General features: G+C 39.3%; 1 protein-coding gene across 4 annotated transcripts in view; it reads left to right on the forward strand.

Moving 5' to 3' along the window:
* btbd8 (BTB domain containing 8) overlaps positions 1–19,521 on the forward strand; it is a 31,795-nt gene that overhangs the window by 10,748 nt on the left and 1,526 nt on the right. For 2 of the 4 annotated variants that reach the window (XM_060867820.1, XM_060867819.1), the window contains exons 6-18: positions 1,444–1,533; positions 3,241–3,321; positions 3,442–3,538; positions 5,813–5,901; positions 7,108–7,210; positions 7,679–7,861; positions 8,116–8,292; positions 9,362–9,491; positions 10,869–10,930; positions 13,300–13,852; positions 14,853–14,940; positions 15,655–15,779; positions 16,184–18,040. In XM_060867820.1, the coding sequence (XP_060723803.1) occupies positions 1,444–1,533; positions 3,241–3,321; positions 3,442–3,538; positions 5,813–5,901; positions 7,108–7,210; positions 7,679–7,861; positions 8,116–8,292; positions 9,362–9,491; positions 10,869–10,930; positions 13,300–13,852; positions 14,853–14,940; positions 15,655–15,779; positions 16,184–18,040 (3,635 nt within the window). The remainder of the gene's footprint in view (positions 1–1,443; positions 1,534–3,240; positions 3,322–3,441; positions 3,539–5,812; positions 5,902–7,107; positions 7,211–7,678; positions 7,862–8,115; positions 8,293–9,361; positions 9,492–10,868; positions 10,931–13,299; positions 13,853–14,852; positions 14,941–15,654; positions 15,780–16,183; positions 18,041–19,521) is intronic. The other 2 variants (XM_060867821.1, XM_060867822.1) reach the window with 2 other exon arrangements.

The raw sequence follows: 19,521 nt of genomic DNA on the forward strand, positions 1-19,521 counted from the left end.
TTCTGTTCAGTAATGTAGATGACTCTGATTTGGCTAATGATAAATGGGACTCAGTATCAGCTGATTGTTTTAGGACTGAGCTTTGGGTTTTCAGTGTTTCATGCTGAACTTTTTTTGTTCTGTTTTGTGTGGCTGTAGTCAATGGGAGTCGCCCAAATTCTGTCCTGCATGCATTGCTTGGTGTTTTTCTTTGAACTAGGATGTTCAGTCCTACCTAATCATAAGGCCGTGAATTCTGCGTCGTGGTGGTTTTAGATATATTATAGGGTTTGGTTTTCTCTTCTGTAACAGTTTAGAGATACAAGACACTTCCTTTTCCTGCTGGTGTGTGGGAGCTGAAGTGGCTGCAGTCCTGATCAGTATGTGTTTGTAGTGACTACTGCAGTTAAGCATCCGCATAACTACACCTCATTGACAGAGCTAATTGCTCCTCTTCTGCTCACTTTTATCTGTCTGTAAGTGGAGGAGGATCTTCCTCTCACTCTTACACACAGTTGTGCTAGTCAAAGATGTCTTTCTTTGAAAGAAAAGAAAAGAAATCAAGACTAATTAAATTCTTTGATTGTCAGGGGACATTTCAGGGGATGTGCTCCAGTTTAATTGGTCAGTCTTTGCATTCATTTTGCAGTGGCTCTGTAGCTGGCCATTATATTGTGATGTAGTATATTGTTATAAGACTGTAATATTAGTTTAATTAGAGTAATTCTCCCAGGTGTTTTTGACAGCAGGAGCTGCCATAATTTTTGAAAAGTAGAGTTTTTTTTTTATCTTCTCAAGCATAATGCTCTCTGAGTAAACAGACAGAATATAAAAAAGTGTCTATTTTTAGTATTGTGATTGTGTATTGAAAAGGGAAGGAGGATGATTCTCTATGGCTGTTAGTCAGAAAGCAGATGTCTGCTGTCTTATTGAATCTCAGAAGCAGCACACGGAACATGCTCTCCTATATTCGTGTGTGTGTGTATTTTTTATATATAAGATATATATATATAATATATATATCTTATATATAATGATTATAATATGAAAATTAATGTATAATGTATAAAATTAATGTGTGTGTGTGTGTGTGTTTAAATAAACACACTCTCAAACACACACAATCAGCTTTAAGACTAAAACCACTAGCCTAAAACTGTGTACATTTTTGCTCCCCCCCCAAACACATCAGTGAGCTTTGGGTGTTGGTATTGAATTGGTTCTCCTTTCTTGGACCACTTTTGGTAGGTCTGCTCTGACCCAGTTGTTTAGCCATCACAGTCTGTCCCTTGTCAAAGTTGCTCTTAACACATCAATGTGAAAAACTGATTGTTCACTTGTTGGGTATTATATCTAATATCATGTTTCAGTGCTTTTAAAATGAAGTCTTATTGGTGTATGTTGTTACTCCAAGGGCTGACCTTTCTCTACGTGTGTGTGTTTGTGCCATCCTTCATCTTTCAGGGCAATTCTTTGCGCTCGCTCTCAGTATTTTCGAGCAATGTTGTGTGGTAGCTGGATGGAAAGCTCATGCCAGTGCATCACAATACAGGGGTAAGTCAACGCAATCTACAATGCAACTTAAATAGATTCAAGGTTTTCTTTGTCATATGCACACAGTTATATACAGTATATTAACATGCAATGAAATGAAAACCTAGCCTACTCCTCCTTAGGCTGTTTATATAAATAACTTAATGAAGATATGAAGGGGAATAAAAAGAATAATTTTAAAATGATATCGGTTACAGAATTCATGACCCAAGGTCACAAACTTGCTCACAAAATGAGTGGAAGACACTGAATTTGTAAAATTGAAAACCAAACAAAAACGTACACGTTGTAACCAGCTCATTATTTTCATCTTAATCTCATCATTAACTGAAGGAGACAAGCAAATGGGGCTTCCTCACAGCAATGCCTTTTAAACAGATTTTGCAATCATCACTGGAAAAAAGTCAATATCAAATCAGTATCAGCTGAAAGGCTGGGCTCTGGTTCAACATCATCAAAAATGTACCATTATCTCAGTATCTCTCTAAGATTAATGCCACCGTTATGACTTGCCAACTACAGTACCATTGCTTTCTTCCTCCCCCTTTAAGGTTCTTTTAATATAATGTATTCCAGGCAGCGCTGCTTAACTAAACTTGGCATGTGATACTGTCTGTGCAGCCCGCCTACAGTGCATTAATTATTTATGCTATAGTATGTGTTTGTAAATCAGACACCACATTTCTGTGTATGTGTGTGTGCACACGTGGTTACCAACATCAGACAAGCACAGACTGGATGACAAAAGCAATTGCTTAGTTTATACACAACACATCAATTCAATCCATTCTTCTGTTTTTGGATTGCTTCCCAGTGAAATCTCAAATGCTGCTATATGTATAGCTATAACACGCCTTCCTCTCACACACTCGAAGGTGTTGGGCACTAAGGGCATGCCAAATGACAGACTAAGGCATTGATTATGTTTTATTACTGTAGTTGCAAACGCTAATATACAAGATGAATGTCACATCTAGCAAGAGTTCGTAACTATTGAACTATTGAACAGTTGAAAATTATGCTACCACTTAAGGTTGCAAAATGGACTTTGGTTTTGAATTTAAAGTTGTCATGGAAAAGCATATGTTCATTTAGATTGAACAATAGTTAATAGTTTTCATTTATTAGTAGTACAGATTATATGGAAAATGATGTTGGAATAATAAAAATAAAAGTGTAGAAAAACTATTCTGTAGTATTCAAAACAATACCCTGCCTGGAAACCTGTCGTCTGGTGTGAAATATTTGATTGCATTTCGATTGCTGTCTTGGCAGTCATTTTAATGACATGCTCCAACACCCCTTTACACCATTATAAATCATTATGATTAGAGGTTACATGTTTCTAGAGTTGCTAAATGTCTGGATGTGCTTGAAAGTGATGACTTGACAGTCCTTGATATTCGTAACCCCTTGTTGGCTTGCTAAATTTAGTTGAATCTCCATACATTTGAGTGTAGAAGCTTTGCATATATGGGAAATGAAATGGGGGAGGGTTCAATGAGTAAACATTTATTCAACATCACCCATTTAGCTGTTCAAGACCTATTTTTCATAAATGTTGCATAATTCCCCTTTAAATTAGTCCATGGCTAAAGTTATGCTTGATCTAGAAAACCTGGCCCAATATTTCATGTTGTACTTGTGTCCTAGAACAACATCCAGAAATAACTCTATTTGCTATTCTTTTCTATGTGTGCATTTTAGACTGGGCCCCGATGAGATGGAGGTTCTTCTGCACTTTATGTATGGAGCCATAATGGACCTTCCACCAGGAAGCAATGTGAGGTAGCATCATCTTTACTCTAGTGGCTTCTTGTCAATATGCTGCTTCCTCCAGTGTCATGATGCTGATTCAGTGCAGCAGTGTGCCATGTTTCATTTTGAGTTGTCCTGTGTGTCCCTCAGTCAGGTTGTCATGGCAGCAGATATGTTGGGTCTGGAGGGACTGAAGGACGTGGCTGAAATGGTTCTGACCAGAGACTATTGCAGGTTCTTCCCTAAGGTAAAACCTGGCTCTTTTTCTCTATTCAACAAATGTTCAGATTGTGCTCCACAATACACCACACACAATCCAGTAATAATGGCTTAATGGAAATAAGTACCCACAAAATGAGTCTGCATTTATCCTATCAATATATTTAATATATAATATTTCATTATTTTGGTGCTATTATGTGCAGCTCGACTCTTCTTTGTCTCACAACTAATGATGTCTTCATTTGCTAAAACACACATGCAGATTACTTTTCAAACAATCTGTGTTCACGTTCACGGGAATCTCGGCACAGTTCCAGTGCTGTCTAACTCACCCCACCTCCTGCATGCCCCTTAAGCATAAGAAAACATGGAAGGAAACAGAATCAGTGCAGCTTCACATCAGCTCAGTGCACAACTGCTAGGGTGGCAGAAAAGTCTCCTTCTCTGAAAGCTACATGCAAGTAAACAGTTATAATTACGGTTTGGGAGAACAACTTGTACCAGCCCCAAACAGAATAATAACCTGCTCAGCTTCTCCAGAATTTGCTGCACCACATCTGACAATTTTGTTTCTCTAAGACTGTGATAACATTTGATGTGCTTCTGGGGTCTGAGTTCATGATTCTGTTGAAATTCCTTGCGTGTTTTCTGCTGCTGGCTTGTGTGCTTTAGCCTGTGTGCTGTCTAACTGCAGTGTTCTGTCTCTCTGCATGTTTAAGAAGCACTGCAGAACTCCAGCCGCAGCTCCATCTGTTCCGCTTGTTGACACAGATATGAATGCAGGCTCCAGTTTAAAGCCTGGACTGGGTGTATACTGTGCTCTGTGCTGATGAGTGCTTGTTTTGATTTCCAGACAACAGAACAGTTGGTACAATTCAGCCCCATTTACATGAGATCTGGATCTCCATGATCCATTGATGATGTAATCTCATGTCATCTTTGCATATTCATTTGCATCATCTGAATCCTGTACTTAATAGCTAAATTCTGATAAATAATTAGTTATCAGCAGCTAACGATCAACTAGATAACAAAAAAAAATAAGCAATCAAGTTTTTCTTACTCCAGGTGCCCTTCAGCTCTGCGTTGTGCATTTCATCAAGTCAAGTGCCTCTTTCTTTTATGCACCAACTCACGGTGCTTCTACAGCTGTTATTGCACACTTCATTTGAGGCTTGCCTCCAGAACATAGCAGACAGCAGCTTAATCACAAAATAAATAAATGTCATTCGCTAAATATATAATACATGCTCAAACAATTATCATAATTAATAAATCATGAAAAAATTCATTCTTTAGTTATTATGTGGTATTCATGTCCTAATGAGGAGGATTCTCAGTCGAAAAAGAAGGATTTGTAAAATGCTCACAAATCTTGTGCATAAAGTTTAAAAAACAATAGATGGGCTGATGATGGGTTATTCTAAGACCAGGAAGCACAAGCCTTCAACTGAAGAGATTCACAAATGCTGATGCCTAAAAGTTTTTGTTGTAGCTCATAATAACTGGAAGTCTGGCTTGCAGCTCGAAATTGCTGTTTACATGGAAGAAGTCGGTTAGTACAATATAAATGTGTGTCGCAGCATGGAAAAGCTATAATTACATGCTAAAATATATATGGTCTTTTAAAGTCTGGGTTAGAAACTTGCATCAAATTCATTACCTCAGTGTAATTACAAACTGAATCGAGTGTCCGTGTTGCTGTGGCTCAAACTTGCTCAATGTCTGACTCTCACTGTTTGACACAATTAAAGTCACAATTAAAGTTTTATGTATTTTTAGACAGACTAACTGTTTCTGACTTTTTTTGTTGAACTGGCTCCTGACTTGATCTTTGGAGGAAGATGGCCTATATAGTAAAGATTATAACTTTTTTTTAAATTTGGATAAAAATTGTTTTTTTAAAGCTGAGATGACAAAGTATGCTATTTTTTCCCTTTCTTTGATGTCTGCATAAACTTAAGCTATTATGCTGGTGTGATTTAATGCATTGTGCCGCATTGGAGAACTTCATGAATGAGCATGAGTTCTTATTACAGTGGGAGGTGAGTGTATAAATGTCTCTGAAAAATGATTGACTGGTTTTACTCTTGTTCTCACTTCCCATTTGTTCCCTCTGTCTTCTATTCTTCTTCTCCAGTCATTATTAATCTTAGTTTGGTACAATACTTTAAAACACTTCAACCGGATTGGTGGCTGTCATGTGATGGAGGAGGCTAAGTTAGAGGCGGGTTTTACAAATGGCATGAAATGAAAAGAATTTTCCAAAAAATACTTTGTTCTTTTTTTCTTATTGCAGCCTGTTGAAGGAGTGCAGAGGACCATACTCGAGTGCCTTGCCATCAGCCATTCCATTGGCCTCCACAATCTCTACAGCTCATGTGTCAGGTGAACAGAACAACTGTGTAAAGAACAACTAACAAATGTACAGCTAATGAACATCCTGAGCTTGTATTGCTTTTAGAGCTTCTGAGATTAGATGGTATACAATAAAATGTTAAAGGATTTGGCTAATTCTCATTTGAAACTCAGTTGAAACTCTCACGTATTTGTAATTTTGCAATTTTATATTCTTACATCACAGTACATGCATGATGAGCAGCCTCTGTATTTTTCACATTTTATCTCAAGCAGATACTAAATGTAGGGCGTATTCTGTGCAGACACTGAGCGCAGGCTAGTGCATTTAGTTGTTCAGTATAGTACTGTGTGGCACATGCAGTGTTTTGAGATCATGCAGTAAACCAAAAGTAGGTCGATATTACGAGTTATCCCAACTGTTTGTCCTGAATGTTTTGATGCGAATCAATTTAAATGCGGCAAACAAAATCTTCCTGACCTTGCTTCCTGCAACACTGACCATGTCAAAATCTTATCTAGCAATGTGGAAGGGGTATAACTTAAAGATCACATTAAATTGCTATTTCTACCAGTACCAGATTGGGGTGTGTGTGTGTTCCTCTTCAGATTTGGAGCACTAATTAAGCACATTTTTTTTTATTAAAGTTGCTGTTAAATTATGTCTCTCTGTAGCTCTGTTGTTTTCTCTAATTCTCTAAGACTTAGGTGTGAGTTAAAAGGTGCGTGTGTGTGTGTCCCTGATGTTTTCATGCTGCTTGTGCTGTAAGTAGGAGTGAGAGATGATTCAGCTGTAAAGAGCTGCAATGTTGGGAACACTTTTTTCACTGATATTAATAGGCCTCTGAGCTGTTTATCTTTAATAATAAAAAGAAAAGGACATTTTTGTGCTATAGCACCTTTCTCACACTCAAGAGTGTGGGGTAAAAAGCTGGTGAAAATTGGCACTACAGCATACGCCGAGCTGGAAACCTTTAGCTTGCAGCTGTTGTCAGGCTGTTCCACTTAGCACCCAGTGGTTTTCTCAGCTGTTCTGGTTATCTACTAGTTCAGATTTGTTTGGATTAAACAGTCTGTTCTCAAATCTCGTTTGGGACTTTTCTGGTTTGCTTTACGACTCATGGGCAAAAATGTACTCGTTAGCCTTAATGCTCCTCTAAGCTCTTCTGTTTTGTTTTATTCGTTCTCTAAAAGTTTTCTCTAATACAGCATATATATTGTTGTTTCCTTCCTCAGATGGGTAGCTGAGCATTTTGTAAAATGCTGGTCAGAGAGAAGCTTTTCCATACTTCCTCCTGAGCTACAGAGAGACTGCCTTAACACAGTCACTAAAAAGATGGTGAGACATGCGCGTGCACACAGACACACGCACACAACCACAGGATCTCCATACCCATTGTCCATCTGTCCATTTCTGCAGGAGGAAATTCATCAGCCTTGGCTGTGTCTTGATCCACAGCTGCTTAAGTGAATGACTGCAGAGTAATTAAGGTTTTTAATTGAGTTAGTCTCTGCATCTACAAACAGCCAGTTCATGACCTGGCTTGAACTGGCTGCTTTCCCGTTATTACACACATGCATACAAACACTGCTGGAGATTAGATTACATCAGGAAATGGTCACTGCTAAACATGGAGCCTCTTTAACATGCTATCCGTTACACTGCTGATTTATTAACTGAAATATGGATGAGTGTGTGCACTGTTTCCTTTATAGAAGAGGAGAGACTTTGGGTGTTTGAGTGAAATGGGGAAAATGCATGTTCCTTTGTTGGGCACAAAGAGATATCTGTATGTTTATGTTCCAGACAGTGCAGACTTCTGTGTCAGTGCTGTGTGGTACTGAGCAGCTGATTGGCTCTTTGCCTGAGGTGAAATGGGCGAAGCAGGTTGTATGTTTGGCCACCGAGTTACAGGAGCATTGTTTACACTCCATCGTCACACATCTTCCCCGAATAATACACACCACGGCCTTTCACAGCCTCCGCAGGGTAGGAACACACATGTACACACAACCACAATGAACCCTTACACAACCACAACATCTATAGGATAGGAACACACACATGCATAAACTTACTCCAAGTCTCTCACACACCACTGCTTCCATCTGTGAGCTGATCTGGCTGTGTTTTAGCTGTTCTCTAAACTTTAAAAATTCACACACACCCTTTCAATCTTATAGAAGCAAATTCATGATGTATATAAATGTGCTAGTAACTGTGACATAAATTGGTTGTCTCAGAGGGAGGAGTTTACACATGACCCCACACTGCTGAAGAAGGTGTGTGTAGCCGTGTGGGAAAGCGTGACTGTGGAGAACTGCTGTGAACTCTTCAGCGCGGTGGACCAACTGAGCGGACAGTCAGACATACACATGCTGACAGCAGAACCTGCCAGTCAGGGGCAAGAGAACGTGGAGGTAAACAATAACAACAGCCAATCAAAGGGAAGCTTGAAATAAACAGTCCTCGCTAGTCAAAGCTAATCTCATTCAAATCCCTTTTAAGCCACTTTGTTCTGTCTGCTTTACAGTCCAATAGTTTACACATTTTCACTATTACTAAGCATGTGCTAGGATTTGTGTGCTGCTGAATGAATATTAATAATTTGTTCCTGAAGTTCAAATTGCATAATTAATTCAGAACAGTTTCTAGAACAGTACATTTCTCTCTCTATCTGTATGTGTGTGTTTGTGTGTGTGTGTGTTAGAGGGGTTGGGTCAGATTGTCTGTGATGGCATGTGTCAGGAGAATAAGAGCCTCATTTGATCCTGAGATTTAAGCTCTGCATTAATGTCCATGACTTAAAACGCATTACGATAATGTGACACTACAAATAGAACAGAGTGGATAAAACACCACGCCCATTCTGTCTCTGTATCTATAGGAAGACGAAGGCATCTACTTCAGTAATAGGTGCAGAGTGACGTTAATATTCGTAAAGAAACAAGATGTTTGTAAAAAAGTCTTTCATCAGTACAACACTGTGCCTTTGATGTACATTTACACTAATGAACTGTGCTCTATACTGAATGTGGAATTTTATGATCACTTAAAAGAAATGAATGTTGTCCAGCTGAGATATTTTTTCTAATACTTCTCTCTGTGTTTCTCTGTTCTCTCACTCCTCTTAAATTTGTACTCCGGCCCTCCTCTTAAATTAGCACTCTGACCCTCAGTCCTAAAAGACTGGAAAACAGAAATCATGAATAAAAGAGCAAGGGAATTGGAGAAGCTTTCCAAAGAATATTGGAGTCACTGAAGGTAGATCCACAGGCAGCCACGGCTGCTGACATCATTGCTGTGGCTCAAGGGTAATTCTGGGAGGGTGTGGGGAGGGTTGCCAAGGCGACCCGTCTCTGCAAGCAGCTGCACATTGGCTCCTCTTTCCCTGCTGTTGTCGTCCCCAGCCTCTCCCCCCACCTATCCCTTTTCTCTCACACTCCCTCTCGCTTTCACTCACTCACTCACTCACTCACTGTGCTCCAGCCTTTCAGACGCGAGGTGTGTTTACTGCGTGCAAGGCTCTGGACTTTTCTGCTTCAGTCGTTCTTTGCAGTGAGACACACAAGAGGATGGGAAACACTGCATCCCAGACACCGGGAACAGATACTCGCAGGTAAGGAGGAAAGAGAAAGAAAGACAGGAATACACCCACACACAAAATGGGAGGATTGTGTTTACTGAAGAATATGAGAAGAGTAAGATCTAGGATGTGCTTCTTTGATTAGACTCTGGTGTGTGTGTGTGTGTGTGTGTGTGTGTGTGTGTGTGTGTGTGTGTGTGTGTGTGTGTGTGTGTGTGTGTGTGTGTGTGTGTGTGTGTGTGTGTGTACTAGCCTATATAATGCAGAAACAAAGCACTGTATCCATGATGAGTAGCGTGTACCTTTCTGTCCAGCTTCTATGTTCAGTGGGAGTGTCATTATGTGTGTGTGTGAAACGCTTTCATTCTCATGCTAATGCAGGTTTGTAGCAGCTTGATGGAGTATAACATTAAGGCTAGAATGCGCTGGGCTCAGCGGATTTAAAGGGCCGGCATAGGAGGTTCAAACTAGCTCTGTTGATTTCAGACCTCCAGAAATAAATAATGCTCTTTGTGCTTTTGTGACCCTCCTGTGGGTTGCATTTAAAAACGTATAGGGTGTGAAATAGGGCTTTATCAAAAGAGTTGGATAATATAATACATCTATCCTAAAAATGCCACAATCTGATCATAGTATTGTGATGTTACTCAGACTTTAGACCTTAAATATTAAACTAAATCCTTAAATTGTTTTGTTGTAGCTTTTAGTAAAACTGTCCTTTTTATTTATTATAAACACGTGGCTGATCGTTTGATGGTAAATCAGAATAGTCACGACAATGCAGTACTGGTACATTGTATTGCTCATGGTGTGACACATGCAGATGTATGTCAGCATACAGTCACAAATCCAGGTAGAGCCATTTTGTGTTCTTTTAAAAATGTGTTTTACTGTAGATTGTCTGTATTTTGATTTATACAACTTCACCATGTCTTCGGTCTTTAAAGGACAGGATCTAAATCACAATTTGGAGAAATCTCTCATTATCATGTAACTGTTGCTCAGGAGCACTGGCACATCTGCTCGCTGGATTGGATTAGTAATGGAATGTAATAGTGTTTGGGTGTGTATTGGAACTGCATTTTTTTTTTTTTTTTACACACCACTTCTGTGTGGATGAAAGACAAATGCCCAGTCCATATAAGTGAATTGCATTCAAATGTGGAAAAATGCAATTAGGAGTATCATGCTTGTTTTGGCTTTGGTATTTAGCTGGTGTCTGAGTTGTGAGGTTTGAGAGCTGATGCAATTTGATTTTCATATTTTCTTTTAAACATGTGCATGCATTTATGGTGTATGTTCAATATAAAAGATTTTTTAATGTACTTGGGGTCAAACTGACTGATTAAAACTGTGCAGTTGTACTATAAATGTTTTCTGTTCTTTTCTCCCTTTCATCATAAACTAAAGCTACTCTTGATACTGGAGATTGCAGAAGACTGACTAAAAAGCCTGTCCTAACCAGCTCTCAGGTAATTTTCCACACCTCTATGTTTAAATTACATTAAGTGTACATTATTAATACATGTAAAGCTGGTTGGAATGTGAAATGATGAGATTCAGTATTGTGCAAAGAGTTTGATATTTTGGGAGTGGGGGGTGGGGGGGGGGCATTAGGAGTGTGAGGCCACACCTTACAGTATTTAATGAGAACAGAAAACAGCTGAATCTAAATACCCTGCTATATTTTAGGTGAAAAGCAGTACTCCAGAGGATTAGTAGGTCCAGATTCTCAGTATTCTTAAAACATTCGGTGAGAAATACATGGATTATTCAATTCAGTTCAATTCAATTCAAGTTTATTTGTATAGCGCTTTTTACAATGGACATTGTCTCAAAGCAGTTTTACAGAACATAAACATAGAGCAGAAGGTAAACATAAGAAGTATAAAGAATTAATATAATAAAAATTCAAGATATATATAGTTCACAGTACTTACTTTGTCAACTTTATCTACTTACTTTATCTACTGCTCCCACTGTGATTCTTCAGTATGAACACATTTAGCACAGTGCTTATCCCATAATGCCACATGGACTGGCTCGGAACAACTAAGTGCTAGGCGTATTAACCGTTGTTCCTTGTGACTGTATCGTACTTGTTTAACAACACCTGAGTAAACTGTTCGAGAAAAACAGTTTTTGCTGTTAGTCTGACATCTAATGTAAGTACAGTACCAGCATGTGGATGTTTAGTAGTATGTCTGGATTGTATTCATGCTACAAACATATAATGATCAGTATGTACTGTGTCAACAGCCAAGCAGTAGGTCCTGTCACAGATTTGAGACACTATTTTTTCATTTTATGAGACCTACATGTAAAGAGGCCATTCCCACCTTGCTATGATTTTCATTTTAAGAGAACAGGCCCAACTTGTTGAGACATACAGGTAAAGAGGCCACACCACTTTCACCTACTTCAAGCTCTGAATAATATTAATTCACCAGTAATAATCTGCTTTATTGTCACAGAGGCTGCAGAATTACTATCGCATGAGTTCTCTTTCAGATCACACAAACACACACACACACACACACACACAGATGCCATGTGAATCTGAATCTGATTCATTGAGCCTTGGTATGTTTTAATGAGCTCCAGGCACTGATTTTAAGCTTAGTCAGGTGTTCTGTAGGAAAACTGGCTTTGCCTCTGACGCATGGATGCCTTGCAAAAGCCCCTGCATTTCCGTAGGGCATTACCATAGCAACCTTGTTGTGGCTGACAGGAAGTCATTGGATCAAGGCTGTAAGGCTGAAGTTTTTTTCTCTGCTTCATATTGGATTTCTCACTCTTTCTCCATTTGGTTTTATTCCTAATTTTCCTTTTACTGAAACTGCCTTGTGCTAGTTACACCTCTCACCATCTGTGTGTTTTGAGTTTTTTTTATTGTCTTGTACTATTGGTGGCAAATACACATTTCTGCAGTTGGTTCTGTGACTGGGAGTAAAGTGATTTTAATTATGCTAATATAAGATTTAAATACATATAATATACCTTGTTGTGTAATGTTGTAGTGGTGTAAAGATGTACTCCAGCTACAGCTAAGAACAGCTATTAAAGGGGAATGTTATGGAAAGGGAAAGTTCCAAAGCCTCACTAACACAAATACTATCATAAACAAAGTGATAAACAAAAGAAAATTCCAGTGGCGTTTCTCTTATTCTCCAGAGAATGAAATGTATGGAATAAAACATGATTGCAAGCAGTGCTTTACTCCTCTTTCCATTCATTTCCCAACTATTACCCTTTATATTATTATAATTTTTTTAAATTATGTTGGAACAGTTTATTTGTTGACCTTCACTTATTATTTATTGTTGTGAAGCCTATTGTTTAATAGGTTTGTTCCTCAGTTTGCAATCCCGCCCTCATGAACCTTTCAATTTTTCCTCTCTTGAGACTAGAAACTGAAAAGCCCTTAATTATAAAGAATTTCCTGTATTTCAAAACTTATTTACAGCTTTACATCTGACTCTCACAAAGGGCTAACACTAGAGAATTGCTGAATTGCAAAATTGGTAAATAAAGGTCAATAAATCTACCATATCAATCTTTTACATCCAAGTGCTTGTGTAAGTTTCTTTAAAAAGGATAATGTATTACTGTGTATTACTGTCATTATTACTGTTACACTATCAAAACTGAAAAATCAACAGTACTATGATATGATAAGAGGTCTTTCTGCATTATTTAATCAATATGGATTTTAAACAAAAATGTGGGATCTCTGATATTCTCGATCAGTAAAATTTTATTTGATCCAAAAAAAAAAAAGGTCATAAATTAAAAACAGTTCAGTACATTTCATTTTCCCCCTTTCTCCTTTCTTCTCTAGCAGAAGCTTGGGAAATGTCCTTCAGCCTCATCATCTCCGTGTGATAGTCCTCCGACATCTCGGCCTCTGAAGGCCCTCAGGGGCCCACGTCCCTCTGCTGAAAGCACCGTAGCAGCCACCAGTGCCATGAAGTCCGATAGTCTGGGACCGACAGCTGCCACAAAAACCAAACCGGGAACCGCTGACTCAAGCCGTGCCAAAACCAGCAGCCCGGCTAAAAGGAAACCACCCTCTACCGCTAAAGCCGTGCTGAATGGCAGTGTTGGCCCCACTGTTCGCAGAGAAAACTCTACTGCCAATGGCACATCTGGCAAATCACTCCAGGAAAAAAGTGTGGCACCACGTGCCAGGCCCAAATCTGCCCCCATTGGGGTGACTGGGGCAACAAGTAAAGCTAAAGCGAGCAAAACCACAGCGTCGGGGAAAGACTCGACTCACGGCTCCACCTCTGACAGCCCTGGGAATGCTCAATGTTCTCAAACCACACCCTCTACATCAGGCAGCCTCTCACCAGAGAGCAGTGTTAGCAGTCCCCGGAACACCAGCGGCCAAGGTTTGACCATGATCACATCATAGCTATTCGTTTTCTTTATTCAAGCCTTGAAGTGTTATCACTATGACCATTGCAGACGACTGATATGTAAAGGCTTGGGCACAAGAAAGAAGTTCCAAAAGTCAGCGAAAGAACTATTCCTATTTTTTATCTGATTTTCTGTAATTTAAGTTATTTAAGTTAACTATATATTTAAGTGAGTAATATGAAAGGTTAATTACCGTTACTGATAAAAAAAAAAAAAATGAAATAAATTCAGGTGTCTAAAAAGTGCAATCAGTATAAATTTATATGGCCAAAAATGAAGCAAACCAGTAACGTTAAAGTTAACGGATCAGTTTAGATGAGTATAATATTTTATATCATTTTCCTCATGGTATATAATATACATGTTTAGTTTTTCAAATTTTCTAATTTGGTTTTGCTATTGGAACTATATGGCTAATGTACATACTGTACCTACCTATTTAGCATTGTGAATTTAGCTGTTGTGCGTGTCTGGGTCTGTGCAAAGCTCTAAGTTTTTTTTAGAGACCGAACAATAGCTCAACCTGAGCAGAAAGCCTAAAGGCCAAAGCACACAGAAGTGTGACAGATTAATCCCTTGGTCCACATATTATTCACTGCTTTTAGACTGAGCATTCCTACTGCCGCTTCCTCCCAGAAAACAAAGCCAAAACAATGAATAAAGAAGTAGCACATAAGTAAAAAGTAAAGTGATCAGCTTACAGGCAGTAATGAAATTTCAATGACTGGTGTGCGTCTGTTAATTAATAATAATATTAATCAATACTATCTAACTTGATCTACTGTACAAATATAGCTCATATAGTCCCACAATCAGTTCTGTCATGCACTCCATTTCAGTCCACCTGTCTCACTGACTCTTAACTGGACAATTCAGCAGTGTATTTTACATTTTCTTTATTTGTTACCTTCAAATATAATTTCACATCAAACGTATGTTTACATGACTGTAACCCTAATAATTATTTTCTAGCTCTCAGGCTAAAATCCCAAGCCATGGCAACAACAAGATCTCCTCTGACCAAACCTGTCCAGAAACCAGAGAAGGACAAATCTAATAGGTGAGCTCGCAAATCAGAAGACAGCGTTATGGATTACATTAGCCTGCATGTTTTGTGCTGCAGTAGCTAAAACGACTCAAATATGCCTTATATATTACTTTGCTCTGAATCAGTATCTGAACATTTTGTATGGATACATTTAATATGGATACAACATTTATTGTCTCAAAAATGGTAGAATGCTCAAAATGACTAAAAGTTTGTGGACACCTGACCATCATACCCATGTGTGCTCTTTGTAGATGATGTTCCAGATTTATATTCATGTTTCAGGCTTTACACATGATTTTGGAGATTGGCTGTGGGGATGTGCTCATTCTGCCATTAGTAAGATCAGGCACTGATGTTGTGTGAGGAGGCCTGGCATGAAATCAGTGTTCCAATTCATCTCGACCATGTTGTGTATTCTGTTTTTTTGCACAGTGGCACTGTCATGATGGAACAGGTTTAAGCTTCCTTGTTCCAGTGTGGGGAAATTATCCATTTACCTTCTACAAAGACATTCTATACATTCGTGTGCTTTCAACTTTGTGGCAAGAACCTCATATGGATGTGTGATGTTCAGTTGTCCATATAGTTTTTTCCATACAGTGTATATCTGTATTTATTTGTTGTAGTGGTGCAAACATTTAATTTGGATTTTTTAACTTGTGCCGATATTTCTTAATATGTATGTTGTTTATGTTTATGTTTATTATTGTGCTCATTTCCTAGCCCCATTAATAAAGCAAACAAACCCAAGAGCACAGTGAGCAGCAAAGCAAGCATCAGTGTGGGGGCTGCAGCTCGTACAGAGCCAAAGAGCAAGATCACTGCTTCAGGCTCTTTAGAAAACAATGGTAAGAGATACCCTAGCTTCGAATGAACACTATGTGGAGTGGAAAGTGCTAGCTCAGTGGTAAACATGTTGGCCTTCTGATCAGAAAGTTATAAGTTCAAATCCAAAGATATCTAATCTACCACTGCCCTTGAGCAAAACCCTTAACTCTCAACTACTCAGTTGTATAAAATGAGATGCACGTTGCCCTGGAAAAGGGTGCTGTTCCTGTTAATCCTTTTGGAATATTACTTAAATTATACTTGACATCTATGTAAATGGGGAGTGTTTCCTAACTTTGTCACCCATTTTGAATGTCCTTTCAAGTTTATTTTATCTATTTTAATTTTTTTTTATTATTTTAATATGGATGGATGGATGTACTACATTAATTCTTATTTTTTTTATTTTATTTTTTGTGAATAGCTTCACCAAGACCTGGTTCAGTTGTGACCAACAGAAAGCCTTCCTCTCCAAAGAAAGAGGATGAAAAAGATGGTTCCAAGCTTTCAACTACAAGGAAACCATCCAAACCAAGCACAGACTCAAAACCTAACACCAAACCAGCCAAACCCACAGTATCATCTAAAGCGTCTCCAGGTGCTACAACTAAAAGTGGACCCAAAAGGAAAGTTCCAGAAACATCTGCGCCGAAATCTTCTCCCAAATCTTTGATGCCTTCCAAACAGTCCTCACTTGCCACCTCCAAAAAGCCATCTGCTGCAGACAAGCATTCAGCATCTAACACAAAACACCCCCAGCAGACAAATATTACCACAAAGGAAGTGAAGGCTCAGACATTAGGACTGGAAGTGAGGTCAACTCCAGACCAGAGCCCCAAAGCTCCTGTGTCAGCTGAAGGAAATTTGGATGTCAGCAGGAATCTACCTCAGCACAGTTCAGGATGCACATTTCAGGATTCTGTGCTCCAAACTTCTAAGGTAGCCTCCACTAAGGCTTTTGTTGAAAAGAAAAACACCAGTCCACCTGGTGAGGCCAGCAGTTCAGACAAGAAACCCACAACAGTACAGAAAGCACTACAAAGCCACATGATTACAGACAGCGTACATAATGAGGTTGGTGGGAGTAAAGTTCCTCCAGGTTATACCATTCATCCTCAATTTAACACTGGAACTACACATGGAATCACCTCCCAGAATCACTCCAGAGAGTCAGACTTTCCTCCTGACACACCATGCAGCCTGGGAAGCACGGATACTCCACTGGAGGACTCGTGGAGTGGGATCCACCCGCAAGTCAGTCCTGAATCGGAGACTGCCAGTGCCACTACATCCTCAGATGACATCAAGCCACGCTCTGAAGATTATGATGCTGGTGGCTCACAGGATGATGACTGCTGCTCACACGAGCGCGGTGCAGCTAAATGTGGGACAATGCGATGCCCTGACTTCTTGGGCCGCAGCAGCAGTGACACCAGCACTCCAGAGGAGCTGAAGATATACGAAGGGGGGACTGGGATGCGAGTAGAGGTGCGGCTCAGGGGCCGTGATGCAGAGACTACGAGCGAGGAAGAGGCAGGCCGTCGAAGGCCACCGTCATGGATAAGACATGATGAGGTTCCTGTAAAGGAGGAGCCATGCAAGATAGACGACACCTTAACAAACGTAAAGAGTGTTCCAGAACACCAGCTCTTCTCTTCTGAAGAAGAAGAAGAAGAAGATGAGGAAGAAGATTCTGAAGAGGAAAGGTCTGAAGTGGAAGTTTTGCCTGGTGGCATTGCACCTCCTCAAGCAGAACCTTCGCCACAGTATCAGGGCATTGTCAACCCGGCATTCGAAGACGCTGCTGATCAAGAGAATGAACATGAATACCAGCCTTCTTCCACTTTCCATCGCTCAGTTTTGCTTTCGGTGGATGAGTGCGAGGAGCTGGGATCTGAAGAATTGGGAAATGGTGAGGTTTTTGAAAGTGATGTGCCTCAAAATACCCAGGCCGAATCCTGTTTCCAGAAACCTACAAGCACAACAAATGACAGCCATCAGAATATAAACCCTAAAGATCTGGTGTTCTGTGAAGAGGTCCATGAATCTCCAGTCTGGGACAAATGTGTGCTTAATCAGTCAGGCCCTTCCCAGCTAGATACAGACTCAACTGAAGTCCATCCCCAGGAACGACCCAGTCACCTGGACCTGCAGCTGGCCGAGCAGTATGGCAGCTCGCAGTCTAAGCATGCAGAGAGCAAGAGAGGAGAATTATGGCTAGACATACCCGAGGCTCAGGTGACTACAAGCTCACCTGCACACTCTTCCCAGTCCCCAGCAGGTAATGTATAATATTAGCGCCACAGCCCCCCTAAAAAGATGCCACTTCATCCACAGTCCCAATATTTACCAGCATTACATCATCTCCTTAGCAAATACACCATGCAGGAGCTAATTTCAGCCTTTTCCCCCTAGGAGTTAAATCTACTATAAAATCAATCTTCCATGTTAACAGTTTCAAACCAAAATGGTGCTGTATAATGCTAGAACATTCCTGACCCTTTTTCTTTTCCTTTAATGGTTTTTCACCAAACAATCAGGATCTCTTCCAGTAATCATCCATCACTCATCTTGATGGCTAACACTACCTGCACACTGAGGCACTGTGTCCTTAATACGTTTACAATCAAATAGGATGAAAAGCAGGTGTATATTAAATACAAGATACGGTGAATAAGATTTAGTGAGCTAAAGTAGCCGTATCAATGCACTTTGACAGGGTCTTGCCTGTAACGAATGCAGTCCTTGGCATGTTTTTATTCAATACTTGGAACATGTACAAAAAAAAACAACCAAGCAAAAACACAAACACACAAGTCTTTGACTTGGCGTTTTTAAAATATGACCTGCACGCACAGCCCACCAAAGCTCATTCAGTATCTTTCTTCCTATAATCATATCTAGCCAAAGCAGCGACATTAGTCTGAAGGCAGTGACAAAAAGAGTACCACTTTGTGATCCATAAATTTTTATTTATTTATTTTAAACTTTGGATCTGCATGAGGATACTCAAGTGTGATCTTCCGTAACACTGTGTGTCTCTTTATTAATCAGTCCAGCTGGGAATTTATGCATGCTAACACTGTTGTTTTTCATCATTTCTGAATCCCATTAGTGTTAGTTTTTGTTTTGTGTATGTGTTGCGTTTTTTTTTCCTTCCTTAATTCATATTTCTTTCTCCATTATTTCATTTCCACTAGAGCATGATGTTGGTAGTTAGTAGGTAACCATTTTACTGAGTGTAAATCTGTTTTGTGTTGTAGATTTCTTTTTCAGTGTACTGTAGATTTCTGTAGATTTTTCTGTACAGTGTGTTGTTATTCTCTTGCTATGTATGTCTCTCTTTTGTCACGTTATATTATATTTGCAGTCTCTTACCATATAAACCCAAAAACAGTCTGTCTTTTGCCAGCATGTCACATATTTTGCAATTAACTGTCAGTTATTGAAAGAGGAAAACTTTTACATCTAATGTTTTTTTTTTTTTTTTTTTTTTTTTTTTTTTTTTTTTTTTTTATAAATTACAGTTTTCTGTAAGGTTGTTTCTCTGTATGTGTGTGTGCTTATATTGCTATAAAAAATGCAGTACTTGGTTATGTATGCATTCAGATCACTATTCTCTCCTGTGTTTGAATGTCACTGAGTTATGCATACAGGCACTGGCAAAAGCATGGCTCTTTGGTTGGTGGAGTAGATGTGGATAAAAGAGACACATTTGATGTAGATTTTTCTTAGTGCATCACCTTTATGGCAGCTGTCAAT

This window comes from Tachysurus vachellii, chromosome 4 (genome assembly GCF_030014155.1).
Source record: "Tachysurus vachellii isolate PV-2020 chromosome 4, HZAU_Pvac_v1, whole genome shotgun sequence".
Lineage (NCBI taxonomy): Eukaryota > Metazoa > Chordata > Actinopteri > Siluriformes > Bagridae > Tachysurus > Tachysurus vachellii.